The 17,949-nt window shown below is 39.0% G+C and overlaps 2 protein-coding genes across 4 annotated transcripts in view; one reads left to right on the top strand and one right to left on the bottom strand.

The window, feature by feature from the left end:
• Window positions 1-17,949, top strand: part of LOC109062990 (gastrula zinc finger protein XlCGF7.1-like) — a 972,510-nt gene that overhangs the window by 936,748 nt on the left and 17,813 nt on the right. The gene's annotated exons all lie outside the window — the stretch shown is intronic.
• On the bottom strand, window positions 598-2,301 carry LOC109051613. 2 transcript variants are annotated; one of them, XM_042745621.1, is made up of 5 exons: window positions 1,937-2,301; window positions 1,612-1,673; window positions 1,404-1,495; window positions 1,163-1,281; window positions 598-799 (listed from the first exon to the last, which is right to left on the bottom strand). In XM_042745621.1, the coding sequence occupies exons 1-5, from the start codon at window positions 2,240-2,242 to the stop codon at window positions 755-757; spliced, it is 624 nt and encodes a 207-aa protein (XP_042601555.1). In that variant the 5' UTR covers window positions 2,243-2,301; the 3' UTR covers window positions 598-754. The 2 variants fall into 2 exon arrangements, with proteins under 2 accessions (XP_042601555.1, XP_042601546.1); XM_042745612.1 differs by lacking the exon at window positions 598-799 and having other exon boundaries at window positions 1,020-1,281.

Here is a 17,949-nt window from a genome sequence, read left to right as displayed (position 1 = left end):
TAACCACCCCACCCACTATACAACCCAACCCCCTCAAAAATGGAAAACAGAATGGATTCAGAATTTCTTTTTATTAAAATTAAACCAAAACACTTAAACCATTAAATATATAAATAAAGCATTGAATATATAAATAAAACTATAGGAACTGTACAGGGGAAAAAGTACTTTTATAAAATTTAACCAAACAAGCAATATTATAACAGTTAGAGAATATAAAACTAAATAATATGTACACAAAGCAAAGTACTTTTATAAAATTTTACTAAACACAAGCAATATTATAACAGTTACAGAATATAAAACTAAATAAACTACTTAATATGTACACACAGCACAAAGTATTTAAAATGTAACCAAACACAGCAAACACAAACAATATTAAAAGAAAATAAGTTGCAGAATATGAAACTAAATAAATCTAACCTAATAAGTATACAAAGAATAAGATAAAATAGAAGAGAATAAGTGAAAATGTGCAGTTTGTGGTGCAATTATTAAAACCAGTGCAGTTTAGTTAAAGTTGAAGAAAGGAAGGTCCATAATGTCCATTTCCATCAGCCTTAACACGCTGATGATGCAAGTAGCGAGTGTAGCGCATGTCTGCCTCCAATCTGCGCTGAAGCTCCTCACAAAGTTCTGACAATTGTGGGTTCCTGTGAGATGGAGACCTCACAATCCACACTGGCCTTCCATCAACAATGGCATCCTCCTCGTCAGACATCAGCTCCACAGTTGCAGTCTGCCAAAGCTCTCACTCTGCATCGGTTTGAACAACCTTGGACCTGGAATCCAGCAACTGCAAAACACACAATGTGTTAACCACTAAAAACACCCAGAAATGTATCAAACTTAAAGGAATAGTTCACTCGAAAATGAAAATTCTGTCAATGTACTCACTCTCATGTTGTTACAAACCTGTAAATGTCTTTGTTCTGATAACCACAAAAGATGGAATGTTTATAATCCAACCAATCATGAGCCCCATTGACTTTAAAGTAGAAAATAAAAATACTATGGAAGTGATTGGAGCTCATGATCAGTTTGATTTCAAACATTCCTAAAAATATTTTCTTTTGTGGTTATCAGAAGAAAATAACAGAATTTTCAATTTGGGGTGAACTATCCCTTTAAAGACAAGTTGATGAATTTCTACACTTACCCGTCTTTTCCTTTGTCGGTTTTTAGCTCCTGTTTTAATGGCATCTCTTAGCTGGGACTTTTCTGGCTGAGACAAATTGTACTTTCTCCGAAGTGTTTCAAAGTATGTCTTGCAACACGCTTAATAAAAGAAAATTCAGATAAGTGACAGAAACTACACTATTGAAATCATAAGATGGACAAAATATAAGAGACTAAAAATTATGGACATTAAAATTGTTAAACAAACATTTTAAAATTACCTTGTATACACTCAGGGTCTGCATCTGCAAAAGTTGTTTTCAATTCCTCTAGCTGATAAGTCATGACTGCTTGGTTACGAGGCAAACTTATTCTGTGTGGAAAGAGAGAAGTGTGTCATTAAATACATTTAAAAGGAATATGTAAAACCCCATAAACAGCATGGCCCACAAAGGCCAAATAAACATAGCAGAAAAACAGCAGTCTTACCCAGTTTGTGGATCATATTTATGTGGGTTGTTTTCCGAATTGTGAAGGCGCCTTACAGCTTCCTGTAACATTGAATGAAAAACGCTTTAATACATGCACACATAACGTTACATTGGCTGGAAACAAAAGTTTTCAAACGACGTTGTGTAACTTGCAGACGTGACAAACTGTTAAAAGGCCGGACAACTACAACAACGAAAGGGTCAAAAAATAATAGAGCTCCCCGTGGTAAGATGGCCACCAAATGCGGTGCGGGCCAAACATCTAGCCTTTATTATACATATCTTTACTACTATATTGTCCGCTAAAATAAAACTCAACTTACCGCAATGCCCACGTTGTGCGCCCTCTTTATCCTTTTATGTAATGGCTCTTCCCACGGTCTTTGTTCCTCTTGCAGTCTTTGCTCGTCAAACTTTCGCTCAAGAGCACAAAGACGCTGGATAGCATCTTCGAGAAGAACAGTGTTTGCAGCTTGCTTCTCCATCAAACCCTCAAGCTGACGAGACAAAGCGTTCTGACCGGAGATCAGCTGTTTCATTAAATCATTTATGCTCAGTGGGCTTGCTGCTGGTTGCAAAGCCCTATTACTCACGGGAGTAGTAAAACTCAGGTTTCTTTTACACGCCATCACAAACAATAGTCAGTTTCACCAAGTCGCAATTCACAAAAAATGACTTCCGTACACAATGCCGATAATTTAAATTGTGTTCGCGCAAAATGATACTGTAATGTCATTGGTTGCATTCCCTTACGTCACCGACATAATGGCCGGAACTCTGTTATGAGTGGATACTTTACAAACACAACCTTCCCCATTGGATGCTTTCCGCAACACCCTGCCCACCGCTTCCATATGTTTTGTATTTATATCTGTAGGAAAATGATACTGTCTGATATGTTGCATGTCATCATGGAAGAGCGTTTGAGGTCGTCAGTGGATTTAGTGAGAAGAAAGAGAGCATGGCAGTTTTGTGATCACTGCAACAATTTTGTTTCACATGCCAATTTTTATCGTCACAAAAAAATGTCGCTTGGCTGTGTCGCTTGATATGATATACCATAAGTTATTTTGATATAGCAATTAAACTTACATAAAATTTATAATATGTGTCCCTGGACCACATAACCAGTCATATGGGTACATTTTTTTTTTTTTTTTGGAGTTTTACTTTATAAATATTTGGCAGAGATACAACAATAAAAAACGGCAAAAAATAAAAAATATTGAGAAAATCCCCAGTTGTCCAAATGAAGTCCTTAGCAACAAGATATTAGGCTACTAATGATAAATATATTTTTGATAAATGTAGTGATCTTCACACAAACACCAATAAATATATTTACATTACTATTATTTTTATGGAACTTTTTTAATGTCCTAATATTTTTTAACAACAGAAAAATCAATTATTTTGATCCATTTAATGTATTGTTGGCTATTGCTAATGCTACAAATATAACCTACATGTGCTACTTATGAGTTTTACTTATGTTTTGTGGCCCAGGGTCAAATGTGACACGGATATATTATAAAAGACCAACTTTGGCCTGCGTGCCCTAGTTTTGGCACCTCTGGACTAGAAGTACAGTAGCTGACAGGTATCTGCAGATATTTTTACCCGAGTTTGTCAGTCTGTATCACCCAACATGTTTTGCATTCACATGTGAAAGACTTTTAGATTATGGACCTGTCTATTGATTTTCTTTGTTTCTATTTTAAAAGATTTAATGAAATGTTAGGGTAGAATCATAATAACAATAGAAACAGTGAACTTCAAATCATGAGACATCAGCAAAAACAAGCAGCTTTAAATTTCACTGACTTATGAATATGGTACTGAATTTATCAACATCCTAGCTAGCAAAATGTGTTACATGATGTTTTTGAAACAAAATGTCTCATTTGAACTGCTTCTTTTATACAATGAATGCAGCATTGAGAGATACATGCACAACATACTGACATACGGCAGTTGGAGACATGTTTTTTCAAAGTGTTGGAAATATATATTCTGAAATAACATTTGTTGCATTCCTCTAGACTAAATTAAACATGAAAAGTCAGAGACATAATTTTCACATATTAAAATGGTAAATGTGTCCATTGAATTTCAGTTAATTTGAATGATGCTAAGTTTCTTAAATAGACTAATTAAATTATATTAATAATAAACGTATGTAGCAAACACAGTTTTTATGTTCCACAATACTGTATGTGCTCTCTTTACGAGACATTGTTACCCCCCCCCCCCCCCCCCAGCTCTGAAAACAGAGAAGGCACCTCTACCTGGGGGTCATTTACATATAAAAAGCCCTTCACACCTCACACCCCACCCCTCCTCACAACCAGCTGTAAGGATTCCTGGAAACTTCCACCAGTTCCTATATACATCCACATACGTATGGTTTCTGGATGTTTCACAAGTTTACTTCTGTGTTTTACCTTTCCAAGCACTCTGCCTCATTTATCTGGCAAACCTACAGTTTAGCAGAGATTTCCCATCCCGTATTTGTCCGTATACAGCTCTTTTCATGCAGTGTAAAACGTAAATGTAACATTTACTAATACAAAATACAAAAACATTTACTAATATAAAACTTTTAATCCGTATATAAGGTCTTTCTTTACATTTTTGATGAGTAGACTGTAGCCTAAGACTATCCTATTTTTTAATGGCTTTTAAGGATGTTATAATGTATATTATAATGTTATTGCTGTTTTACGTCTTCCTTTCATTTTACAATTACATTCATTTCGCCAGGGTTTCCGCAGGGTCATAAAAAGTCATAAAAAGTCATAAATAAAACAACAATAAATTAAACCTCTCAAAAATAATAATAATAATAATAATAAACTTTATTTTATAAAGCGCCTTTAAAGGCAACTTCTCAAAGCGCTGTACACAACAAGCAATACAAAGCTCAAACAATAAAAGTAACATCAACAATCAAATGCTAATTTAAAAAAATAAGTCTTAAGTCTACCTTTAAAAATGTCGTAGCCCTGTGCATCCCTAAGATCAGGAGGCAGAGAATTCCAAAGGACAGGAGCATATGAAGAAAAGGCCCTGTCACCCATAGATCGTAAGCGTGTTTGAGGAACAACCAACAAGTTGGATTGTGAAGAACGCAGTCTCCGAGTTGGGGTATAGGAAGTTAACAACTCAGATAAATAATAAGGGGCCAAGCTATGCAATGCTTTATATGTCAGCATCATAATTTTAAAATCTACTCTGAATCGGACTGGAAGCCAGTGTAAGGACTCCAAGACTGGAGTGATGTGATTGCATACCCTGGACCCAGTCAATATCCTAGCGGCCGAGTTTTGTACATATTGTTGTTTGTTAAGTGTGGATTTAGAGACTCCGGCTAGAAGGGCGTTACAGTAATCTATCCTAGAGATGACAAAGGAATTCATTAGCTTTTCAGCTACTGAGAAATTTAGCATAGGACGTAATCTAGCTATATTTCTGAGGTGAAAAAAAGGATGATTTAACTGTACTCTGGACAAAAGAATCAAATGAAAGCCTGGTATCAAAATAATAACTCCAAGATTCCTCACTTTAGCTTGAGTAGCCAAAGACAGAGCCATCAATAGTTAAGGATAACAAACCAGCTTTTGAAATTTGATGACGGGAACCAATAAGCATAACTTCAGTTTTACCACTATTCAGACACAAAAAATTTGTACTCATCCATTCCTTTATCTCAGAAACACAGCCGGACAGAAAATCAACATCAAGATGTTCACCAGACTTTGAGTGTAAATAAATCTGCGTATCATCAGCATAAAAGTGATGATAGAGGCCAAGCGATCGCAACAACTGTCCAAGTGGTGCCAGATAAATATTAAAAAGCAGAGGGCCCAGGACTGAGCCCTGAGGAACCCCAGTAAAAAACAGGGCTAATCTCAGACCTGAAACCGCCCATGGAAACGAACTGAGAACGGTCAGTAAAATAAGATTTAAACCACTTCAAAGCTGTCCCCGACACACCAAAATCTTGTTCAAGGCGGGCGAGTAATAGACTATGATCCACAGTATCAAAAGCTGCTCTTAAATCAAGAAGGATGAGAATGGAAATTACCCCAGAGTCAGAAGCCATCAACAAATCATTGGTAACTCTGACCAAAGCCGTTTCAGTACTGTGGAATTTACGAAAACCTGACTGAAGAGGATCAAACAGGTTATTAATTGCAAGATGGTTACGTAGATGAAAGGCAACAACACGCTCAAGTATTTTTGCCATGAACGGAAGGTTGGAGATAGGTCGAAAATATTTAAATCCTCCAGAGTAGTATTTTCTCTTTTTGGTACTGGGGTTACAGCAGCAATCTTTAATGCTGCTGGAACCTCCCCCATCTGCAATGAATCATTCATAATACTAAGGACAATAGGGCTCAAAACATCGAAGCAAGATTTAAATAAACTTGAGGGAATGGGATCAAGCAAGCAAGTGGTAGATTTCATGCTTGATACCTCCCTTTTGAGACCCTCAGAATCAAGATGTGGAAAATTAGTGAGAGGAAAACCCAGTAAACCCAGACGAACAGAGAAGTGAGACAGTGGGAGCAGATGCAACAGAAAATTTGTTTGCGAACACTATCAATTTTAGAGTTAAAAAATTTAAGAAAAGAATCACATAGCTGTTGAGAAACAGGCAAGGTGGTGGCAGCATCAACTTTAAGCAGTCTATTTATAGTTTGAAACAAATGTCTAGGGTTTCCTTGATTGTTTTCAATAATCTGAGAAAAATAAGAGGATCTTTCAGTCTCAATTAATGCTCTGTAGTCACCCCAGAAGATCCTTCCAAGCCAAATAATGACCATTCAAGCCAGTAAGACGCCATTTACGCTCCATTTTACGACATGCAGCCTTCCTAGTGCGCAAATTATCATTATACCAAGGAGCAGTGCGGGCTGAAGTAATCTGACGTGACCTTAGAGGAGCATAAGAGTCAAGATTAGTAACAAGTGCATTATTAAACTGTGAAACTTTCTCCTCCAAAGATGTTGAATGCTGGTCACTTAGAGTGGATACAACAGAATTAGAAAAAACTGTTTGATCAATAGACTTCCACTTCCGGAATGTTGCAGTTCGTTTTGTAGGCACACTTGAAAGATGCATCTCCAAATTAAAGAAAACAGCTGAATGATCAGACAATCCAATGTCAACAGATGATAACTGTGATACAAATGAACCATTTGATATCACAAGATCCAGGGTATGGCCTTTACAATGAGTTGGGCCTGTTACCAACTGTGAGAAGTCAAGACAGTCAAGAAGCGATAAAAATTCCTTGGCAACCGCAGAGTCACTTCGGTCCACATGCATATTAAAGTCCCCCACAATAAGTCATAAAAAACGTCCGGATTTTCCATACAAGGTCATAAAAAACATTTAGCCACATCTTAAATTGATATGCTGGTCCATTAATTTGTTCTTCCATCAAAATGCGCTCACGGTGGCAATGGCATTCATTTGTTTCGCCTGTTGTAGTTCTGTATGAGGAATCTGGGTGGTATCACACTGGTATCACAGCGTTCCAGAACTACAAGGTCCATGCGGCAGCATACAGACTTGTCAGAAGGACTTTCACAGAAACCCGCACGAACTCCGAACATACTGTATCATACTGAGTCACTGCTTAGTTTAATTGAAATCATCCTGGCACAATGGGAAAATGTACCTTTAACGAACTATGGCTCGAAGACGGTGTGTTTAGTAGCTGGCTCAAGCCCGTTGCTAACAATCGGTATCAAGCCTATTGCACTCTGTGTAAGAAGACGCTGGAGCTGTCTAGTTTAGGCATAAAAGCCTTGAAGTCGCGTGCAAAGTCGGAAAAGCATATCGTTGCTGTAAAAGGCCTGCAGCGGGTGCAGGCGATCCGTCAGTTTTGTTCAGCTCCGTCACTAACGTTACCCGGTCCAAGTACAGCGCGGGATTCCGTTTCTGTCGCATCCAGTGCCACACACAGTGGTTTCGGATCAACCTCCACACTGAAAGCGGAGGACCTGTGGGTGTTGAATACTGTGACCAAACACCAGTCGTACAACGGGAACGAGGATATTGCCGAACTTTTCCGAACAATGTTCCCAGACTCTGACATAGCCAAAACATTTACGTGCAGGAAAGATAAGACCTCATACATCACCCGGTTTGGCTTGGCAGATTATATTAAAAAAGTCCTCATCTCCAAGGTCTCGGGGCCTTATGTTCTCATGTTTGATGAAAGCTTAAATCACACACAAGCAAGAAGAAACAGCTGGACATACACGTTCGGTTCCTGAATGACGACAAGGTGATACTTTACAATGTTACAATTGTTAAGTGTACCTGTGTTCTTGATACTCAAGTAAAAGAAGGCGAAGGCTTCAGTTTCTTAATCTTGAGTAAGAAATAATAGAATTACTCTTTAAATAATAAAACTTGTTACTTTCAATGAAAGTCAATAATAAAAAAAGACTTTTGAAAGGAATTTTAATGACTGAAGTTATTTATCGTAATTCGTGTAGGTCATAAATTCAAATCATAATGGTCATAAAAAGGTCTTAAAAAGTCTTAAATTTGACTGATTAAACCCTGCAGAAACCCTGTTTCGCAATCCGTCCCTTTGCGCCACCTGGCAGTAGTTTCGCGAATGATTTTAACACCCGACTGACTTGCAGTTAACGCCGCGGCCCTGTGGTGGCGGCGGCGGCGGCGGCAGTACATGCGGCGGTATTACCCATTTTGGATGTCTACCTACTGTGTGTGTATATATATATATATATATATATATATATATATATATATATATATATACATATACATATACATATATACACATATTCAGCTTCACTATCAATTTATAAATTAATATATTAATTTCTTAAGTAAATGTTAATGAAATATGCAGTTATTACTAAAATAAAGCAAGATTTTCCTCTAATTACAGTAGGAGGCACCTAACATAAAACATTGTTTATACACTGTGTCACACCCCCCTGTACTCATAATTTTATGTTTTCCCTGCATGTGTTCCATTCCCCATGTTATGTGTGACCAAGTTTCTGTCCCTGCTTGATTTGATTAGTTCCCAGGTGTGTTGGATTTGTTCCAAGGTGTGTCTCCTTAGTCCCTCGTTAGCCTGTCTTTAAAACCCATGTCCTTTCAGTCTGTGTTTGTCAGGTCTACAAGTCAGTATGTGAGTCTTCCTCCTGTGTTCCATGTTGGATTTACCCCTGTGTTGAATTAATAAAGACTCTCTCGATTATTTTCGACTCCATGTTTCTTCCGGCAGCGTAGCATGACAGAAGACCCGACCCAAAAAAGTTTCAATTGCGTGTCTACCCAACGTTTGTTTTCCGGTTTTCCTCAGTCCTTTTTTTCTGTAGTGTTGTGTCCATGGATCCTCTCCTTCGCCTCGAATTCCTCCTCTTCCTGCTGGAGCAGGAAGTACGTTCTCTCGAGGACCATACGAGACAGTTCCAACTGCTAGCTAACATCACCAGCTACCCGGATGACGTGCTCTGCACATTCTATAACGCCAGCCTGAACTCTGAGTGCAGAGCATTGTCGTCCGAAGATGGTCCTCCGGAGGAATTCGCCGTCTTCGTGGAGTGGACTCTGGTGAGAAACGGGTCGCCACTCACTGTCTGCCCGATGGAGGATCTCGCCAGGTCCACTTCGAACCCAGAGCCCAGCCCACCATCTCCCCACTGCACAGTGCCCACTGCAAGGGAGAAAGCCGTGGATGGTGTGATGGCTATGCTCTGCCCCCTGCATCGCGGCTGAGGGTGAGCTGACTATGGAGTGCCAAAATGAGGAGTATCTTATAGACTGGGAATCTGAACTGGAGGATGAACTGGTCCCTCTCCTCTCTCCGACGTCTCCACTGGTTCCATCCAGCCCTCCTTTGTCCTTGGTTTCCTCATCCAGCCGTTCCAATTCTCCAGTTCCTGTTCTCGAGTTAAGCCCAGGATGGGCTCCTGTTCCCGGGTTAAGCCCAGGAAGGGCTCCTGATCCCTGGTTAAGCCCAGTGTCGGCTCCAGCCCCAGAGCTCGCTCCAGTGTCGGCTCCAGCCCCAGAGCTCGCTCCAGTGTCGGCTCCAGCCCCAGAGCTCGCTCCAGTGCCTGCTCCTAGAATGTGTCCTCCAGTGCCAGATCCTAGTATGCGCCCTCCTGTGGCCGCTCCTTCAAAATGCCCGCCCTCCCACCCGCTCCTACCTCCTCCACCGGTGTCGTCTGCTCGCCCTCAGCCCACCATCATTGTGGTGCGAGCTCCACGGACTGCCATCCTCCAGCATCGCTGTGCTCTGAGTCTCCCTCACCTCAGTCTCCTGCCTCCAAGGCCAGGACTCCATCTCGGCACGTTTGCTCCTCCATGGCTCCTAGCTCCCTCCTCTCCGCTGTGGCCTGGCAGTCCACAAGCTCTGCCTGGCTCCCTCATCCCTTCAGCTCTGCCTTGGTCTGGCGTCGCTCTGGCTCCACCACGGCCTCCTGGCTCCACCGGGGCCTCCCGGATCCACATCTCTGCGTCGGTCGCCGGCGCCATCAGTTCCATCTAGGACCTCCGGATCCTCCCCATCACCCTAGCTCTTCGGCTCTCCCTCCACCTGCTCCGCCGCAGTGGGTCAGCCCCCTGGAGTCAGCGGCCATTCCTCCTCCATGGCTCCTCCCACCATCGGCTCCACCTTGGGCCGTTATGGCTGTGGCCTGGGTCCTGCTGGGCTCCTCCTGCTCCAGGTCCCTCCTGTCTCCTCCCTTGCTCCTCCCTCCATCGTCTCCTCCCTGGCTCCTTCCTCCGTGGTATCTGTCTGCTGGCCCCCTCCCGGAGGTCCGTCCTCCACCAGAACCTCCTCCCAAGTTCCACCCACACTTCCCTCTGTTGTTTCTACAGTGCAAGGTCGCACCTTCCGGGACTCATAATGTTGTGTTTTCCCTGCATGTGTTACATTCCCCATGTTCTGTGTGACCCAGTTTCTGTCCTTCCTTGATTTGATTAGTTCCCAGGTGTGTTGGATTAGTTCCCAGGTGTGTCTCCTTAGTCCCTTGTTAGCATGTCTTTAAAACCCATGTCCTTTCAGTCTGTGTTTGTCGGGTCTAAAAGTCAGTACGTGTGTCTTCCTCCTGTGTCCCATGTTGGATTTACCCCATGTTGGATTAATAAAGACTCTCTTGATTATTCTCGACTCCGTGTTTCTTCCGGCAGCGTAGCGTGACACACTGGATGTGACAAAGCAAACATTCCAAACCATTTCTTTTTAATGTCAGAAGCAGCGTGAGCACTTGGAGTTTGTCAGAAATAGAATGGGACCATCAGGGATTTGTCACATGAAATGCACTGCATCCAGTATAGACAAATACTATTATAATGGGTTCTATAATGAGCTCTATTGTCTTTAGTCGTGTCATGTCGCTTGTGTCTGGTGTAGACACAGAGTAACAGATTTTCTTGTTCCAGAAGCCATTTTAGTTGGATGTATGCTACATTAGGGAAGAAAGGCAACTTTTATGCCAGCCTTGACATTGAAAAATATGTAAAGAGGAAATGAGAGAGAACAATGCAGTTATGATTCTCTGTGAAAAATATTCTGATTTCCAGTGATCATAAAATCGACAGCCTTCCTCATCTAGTTCTTTTTTTATGTGGCCATGGTGATCTTTAACAACTGTTAATAGTCACTAATTCATAGTTTACTGCTATAATTGGTGTAAAATCTAGTATTATTGCAAAACTGCAAGATTTGTAAATGATGCATGGTGGGTCACATATAAAATGAAGTGACGTGACATACAGCCAAGTATGGTGACCCATACTTAGAATTCGTGATCTGCATTTAACCCATCCAAAGTGCACACACACAGCAGTGAACACACGCACACCGTGAACACACACCCGGAGCAGTGGACAGCCATTTATGCTGCGGCGCCCGGGGAGTAGTTGAGGGTTGGGTGCCTTGCTCAAGGACACCTCAGTCATGGTATTGCTGGCCCAAGACTCAAACCCACAATCTTAGGGTTAGGAGTCAAACTCTCTAACCGTTAGGCCACGACTTCCCCAAATATTTGAATAGTCAATCTCAATAAATAAAAAAATTCATATCACAACAAATAACACTCCCCTTACTGGACTTTGGATACTCCTGATAAAAGGACTGTCAATAAATAAAAATTTTTTAATCACAATTAATCACACTCTTTTTGGAGATTCCAAAAGGACACCAAATAACTAAATGTAAAAAAAAAAAAAGATATCAAATTCACAGTGTATAGTATGTAGAGTGCAACAACAAAGAGCTTGTTTACATTTTAGGCAAGTCGTGATACCGATCAGGATCACACGGAGATGCCAAAAAACCCTAAATCAATCACCTTGAGTTGAATGTATCAATCTACTACAGCACACGGATATATTCAGAATTACTAAACACAGCATGTGACAAATCATACCATTATCCTGAAGGTGTGTGGGAAAAACACAAATATACTGAAATGTGTCTGTGCATAAATACAATGTGCCGAGAAAGTCAGTGTGTTGAGAGAACACATAAATGGTTTGTTTGGTGCATCATTATAACAGACTCAAACGTGCTTACTGTACAACTCCTGAATGTCACTGCAGTCGATATTACTTTGATTGTGATCTTCATCCATCACAACTGTATTAGTGAGACGCTGGTTACCTTTATCCAGCCGAGAGGCGTAGTTTGCACTTCTGGCCACGTTTTGATGTTCCGTTCAGTATGTATTTCAGTCATAGTGCGATGTCTGAGGAAACAATCACTGAATATGACAGGGCTCATGTTTTAAAGGCAAACACACACTGGACTGAATAATTATAGCTTTCAGCCTGGTTCTCTTCACAGCTAAACACCTTTGTGTTGTTGTATTGTGTTAGTTTAACAAAATTATCTGCTGAAGTTTATTGCTGATGTAAATATTCATATATGTGTTTGCAGACACAAGGTCAAAAGTCACAGTCGAGTGTTCACATACTGGCTTTGGTGTTCCAATATGAAGGGCAGCAACTGCCTCTGTGACATAAATTATGTAACTCTTTCATGTGCTTCAGTAATATATATATATATATATATATATATATATATATATAATTAATTATAATTAAAAAAAATCAACAATATATATAGGTATATAAGTTATTATTTGTTTTAATTTGAATATTTTATCAATACTTGGATGTAGCAAATTAGCTCAAAAGCGAAATGTATATAAATAATTATAATTAATTAAAATCAATTATAATTGTTTATATCAGCTGCCAGTAGTAACTGTAGCAGAATTAATATTATCATAAATTAATCTGCTCAATTTTCACAAAGATGTGTTCTGTGTTCTCATGTCTTCCCGAATTCATTCTTTCAAGGTAGCCTGTGTGGAATAACAAATTTATAAAATGTTAAAATCTAGGTTCCAATGTAATATTATATAAACTGAAAAAGTTATGTACATTGTGTTTTACATTTTGAAGTAAAAAAAAAAAGATCAAATCAGGAAGCCTAGGTGTCTAAGATAATGACCTTTTGTCATTATGCTCTTTCTTGCCATTTGGCTTTTTAAGACTGATTGGATTAGCACCTATGCATTTGAATGACACTTGTTATGCTGATGAGATCAAGGCTGGGAAAATTCCAGTGTCTGGCTGATTCCTGTACTGCATTTGCATGCTTTGTTTAAATTGTCTCCACCTCTATGTATCCCTCCCCCTTGAAATGTTTATAAACCACAATGTATCAATGACTAGTTAGACTTGGATGACTGCAGTGACACACAGCGAGTCCTCAATAAAGAGTAACTTCTGTATGAAAGATATCCCAACGTCTCCTGGTCTAGGAAAAAGTTTCCAACACCTGGCAAGACTGGTCTCCACAAGAGCAAAAGTCCATTCTTTATGTTCGTGGAATTAAAGTCCCTTTAAGAAAAGTCATTTCACTTGGCAGCTATCTTTGAAATGCTTCTCTTGCATGCAAGTGCAGCTCCTATCTTTTTTCACCAACCTTACGATTTAATTTCATATTTGAATCTGACAACAACTGCCTCATAAATGTTGTTTCTTATGCTCCAATTGCATTACAAAAGCTTATTTTTCAGACTAGACCAGCCAATGCAAATGCGCAGTCCTAGCGCGTGTCTTAGAACACTGACTGTTTCTATAGCAACCGGAGTTTCTAATGGCAGCTGCAGTGACGTGATGACTTTATCAACTGGTGATTGGCTCTTTTATTGAAAATGTGGGACTATTCTGCCATATTGTTATTTCACTTTCTCCCATTCTTAAGTAATAGGAGTGCACCATCTCAGGTATATTTAAAGTCTTTGAAGCACTTCAGCACAAGAGAGCAGCATGTTGCATCCCCTGCTGCTGATAACAGTTTGTAATATGCACGGGCACTGGAGATGAGTAGCATTGCTGTTATCCAGCCTCAGATTGGCTGTAAATTGTGCTCCCGTGCATCTTATATTAGTGAGTTAATCTAATTATGTTTACTGAGTTCTGATGTTCGTTGTTCTCTGTATTATCAAGCCATGTGTTACATATTATGTGACTATGCTAATTCATCCGTGCTAGCTTTACAAATGTATTAGTCGATTTATAATATTCATGTGAGTCATTGTGAGCTAATTAATCCTCGTAAATGTGAATGTTATTGTGTTCATACATGATCATGTTCATGTGTGAGGGGAGAGCCTAAAAATGTGTTCTGAGTTTGTCACACCACAGAAAAAAATTGTTATTAACCACCCAGCAAAATTTAAATGATGAAAAAATAAACAAGTAAATAAAAAAGTTATCAAAATCTTGGAAAAATAAGCAATATTCTCTGCTCTCAAACTTTGGCGGCGCTGAAACCACCCCCACTTGCTGCCGCCTCTCTCAACTGTCAAATTTAAATAACATTTACATTTAGTCATTTTGCAGATGCTTTTATCCAAAGCAACTTACAATTGGGGAATACATAAAGTGATTCTTCTTAAAGAGGCAAAAAGACACAGGAAGTGCTTGTAATACCAAGTTTTAGGTATTGTTCAAATGAGTACAAACTAGAAAGGGAAGAAATAGATAAAGAGAAAGACAAAGTTTTTTTTAAACAAATGTAATGTGTTTAAGACAATACACCATGACAGCGATTACAGCAAATTAGTGACATACACCTCAAGACAAACAAACAGTGTTTATAATAAATATTATTGGCACAGTGGACTAGTAAATGTCCTCACTTACATTTTTTTTGTGGCTTCCATCGTGACGTGAATAACAGCTAGTTAGTTTATAAGTGTATATTTTTTTTTCCGTCAGAGATCCCAAAGCAGGCGGAACTTGTCATAAAGTTAGTGATAACAAGGCCCGCCCATTTAGATAAAATATATGATTGGTCAATTTTTCTGTCATTCGAAATTACTCTCCCATTGATTTACTATTGCTTGGCCAGCTGTAATTTCATAGCTGGACCACCAATCACAGATCCGCAAATGCTTGGCGGGAAACATTCACATATGGAGAAAATGGGCGGAGTTCATTTAAAGAGCAGGTCATATGGGTTTTTGAAAAATCTCTCTTTTTGCAGTTTTATAACGTAGCTATCCTTAAATGAAAACAATCTGCAAAGTTGTTAATCAAAAAAGTGCATGATAAATAAAGATATTGTCTCTCAAAAGAGAGAATCGACTCAGAGTCGCCTTTACGAGTCGTTACATTTTCGACTTATTTGTCTGTTACCGGTATACGTCACTGGGGAACCACATTTGCATAATCCCCACCTGCCCGCGAAATACGAACAGAGTCTGATCTGCCCACAAAAACACTTTTGCTATTAGTGCGTTTACATCATGTTGAGAAGACGCAGTGTTCAAGGATACCACAGAAATACAATTCGAGCTTTTGTTGTGTGCTTGTCATTTTATCAAGAACTGATTCTCTAATCTGGGCTTTTATCTTCCTTGGCTTCTAATCTTCTTAATTTGGACTAACAAGCTCTCTGAACCACGAACCTGTAAGTAGCACGATTGATACGTTAGGTGTACATTTTCAATTGAGTGCTCAAAATATAAGTTTTTTGTGCCAATATGTGATGTATACCTTGTGCAGCTTTAGGTTTCCAGGTAAAGCACGATATTACTGTCTTACTGAAGTACTTCTGATAATTCGCAGTGAACCTAAGAATATGTCGATTATTGTAGACTGACGTTGTTCTAATTACTTTGTTTAATAATAAAGAATGTAGTGTAGCACACAGACTTTATAATAATTGTGAAACTGCTGTTTATTGTGCTGCACTGGCAGTTACAGGGTTAATGCGGGAGAGATGAGTGATTTCGGCTGGTGCTCCTGTAATACAACTGTTCTGCGTTCTGATTAAAAGTTAAGACCAAGCGTCTTTTTGTGTCTGTCGTTCTTCAAACATTACAGTAGACATATTTTGGTTTACAAACTGTATTGTTTAATCAGTTAGTCACGCTAGCACTCGGCTAACGTATCCACCTAGTGTTCACAGTTTAACAGCTAAACTTTAGCTGTGGGCACGATTCGCTTGCATAAGTGTTTTTGTATTTTATGTCATTATAAGAACGGATTGACTATATTATTGTTTTATGTAAAGGTGCTTTGTCAATGGTAGCGCTGGCTAACTGGCTCAAGGACTCATGTCTGTGCCAATCACAACAGGTTTGGCCAGCTGACCAATCAGAGCAGAGTAGGCTTGAGGAATGGAGGGGCTTGCTCCGAACTTGCTTGAAACGAATCATTTCCTAATCGTTGGCAAATGACTCTAATATTAAATGTATATTCTGAGAAAATTACAATGTTTTCTGACCTTAGATGCATTTAAACCTGATGTAGGGGACTCCAATACAATATTGGGACACTTTAAAATACCATATGACCTGCTCTTTAACACATTCACTGAATAGGCAGATTTGGAGAGGCTGTTTTTCTTTTGTTTTTGTTTTTTTCAGAGAAATTGTGTTTATTTTATTTAGATGATGTTTGTCAAATTATGAATAGCTTAAAATTAGTAATACTTATTTTTTTATTTAAAATACTATATTTTAAAACATTTAAAAATATTGTAAATCAATCAATAATAAATATTGTTTTTACAATAAGTTAGGGTCTAGAGGACCCTGACGGTTTCCCACTGGTAAAATCTGTACTTTCACTTAAGTATATATTTTTTTTTAATATATAATTTGAGTATTACATTTTACAACCCTGTATGAGAGAGAGTTAAAATAAATATGCAGTTATCTTCGTCTGTTAGTCTGCATTCTCTAGTACAGTCATAAATTCATGGAAATAAATCAGTTTGGCATATCTGTTTCTGCTGATGAAAGCAATATCTTTAAACAACTACAGTAATAATAGTGTGTGTTTTGCTCATATGCTGTGACCCTCACACCTGTTTCACATATACTCCATCTCCAGTCCATATGCAGTCCATGTGCATTACGTCTGTGGTGCAAAAGCAGCTAGGATTCATTATGCTTTCCTGATCACCCTGTCTGGGTTTATTCTGTGAGAACAACCGGCTGGATGTATATTATCCCACTTATTACATGGCTACTTGCCATTTAAGTAAATAATTAGATGCAAAATATTGATTTGAGTTGAAATGTTTGAACGCAAAGCTTCTGTGAAGACAGCAGTTGCGAGCAAAGCGGCTAAATTCAAACTAAATGGACATTTAAGGGAAACGGTGCAGGCAAACCACGTATTACACAACATTTCATCACAAAAATAATTAAAGCAATGAAAGAATTAAGACGAAAATGTTTTAAAACCTTACTAGTTTGTTAGTTCTCTTATAATCCATTACAGCGTACAAAACAATCGTAGCAAAATGGCAGCAGCTGCGTTTGTATGAAACAAGAGCGAGTCCGCGATACAAGGATGACATAATTAAACAATTGTACACCATTTTGAATCAAGTTTTAATACTTTTTTAGCTAAACAAACGCAAAGCTTCCAAAAAGAAAAAAATAGTTCAAGCAAGAGTACAGCGCCGACTGCTGTTATCCGGATGAGCCTGTGTTATTAGCCTTTACAGGTTGTTTTTGAGGGATAAAATACCTTGGAATGTCGCAACTAACCGATCAGAATTAAGTATTCCACAGAGCCGTGTAATAAGCAAGTATAACACCCCTTACGAAAAAGATTATTATTAATATTATTAAAATATACTTAATATGACATTTAAGTATACTTGACTTATACTTAAAAAAGTCTAAATAATATTTAACCCTCTATGGTACGGTGTTGCCTCCAGGCAACATAGTCTATTTTAGGTTTTTTTTTATAAAAACTTAATAAAATGTAATTGGTCTATGCTCTCTAAGGG

The sequence above is a fragment of the Cyprinus carpio genome, chromosome A4 (assembly GCF_018340385.1).
Source record: "Cyprinus carpio isolate SPL01 chromosome A4, ASM1834038v1, whole genome shotgun sequence".
Lineage (NCBI taxonomy): Eukaryota > Metazoa > Chordata > Actinopteri > Cypriniformes > Cyprinidae > Cyprinus > Cyprinus carpio.
This window is presented reverse-complemented; position numbering and strand designations above follow the sequence as displayed.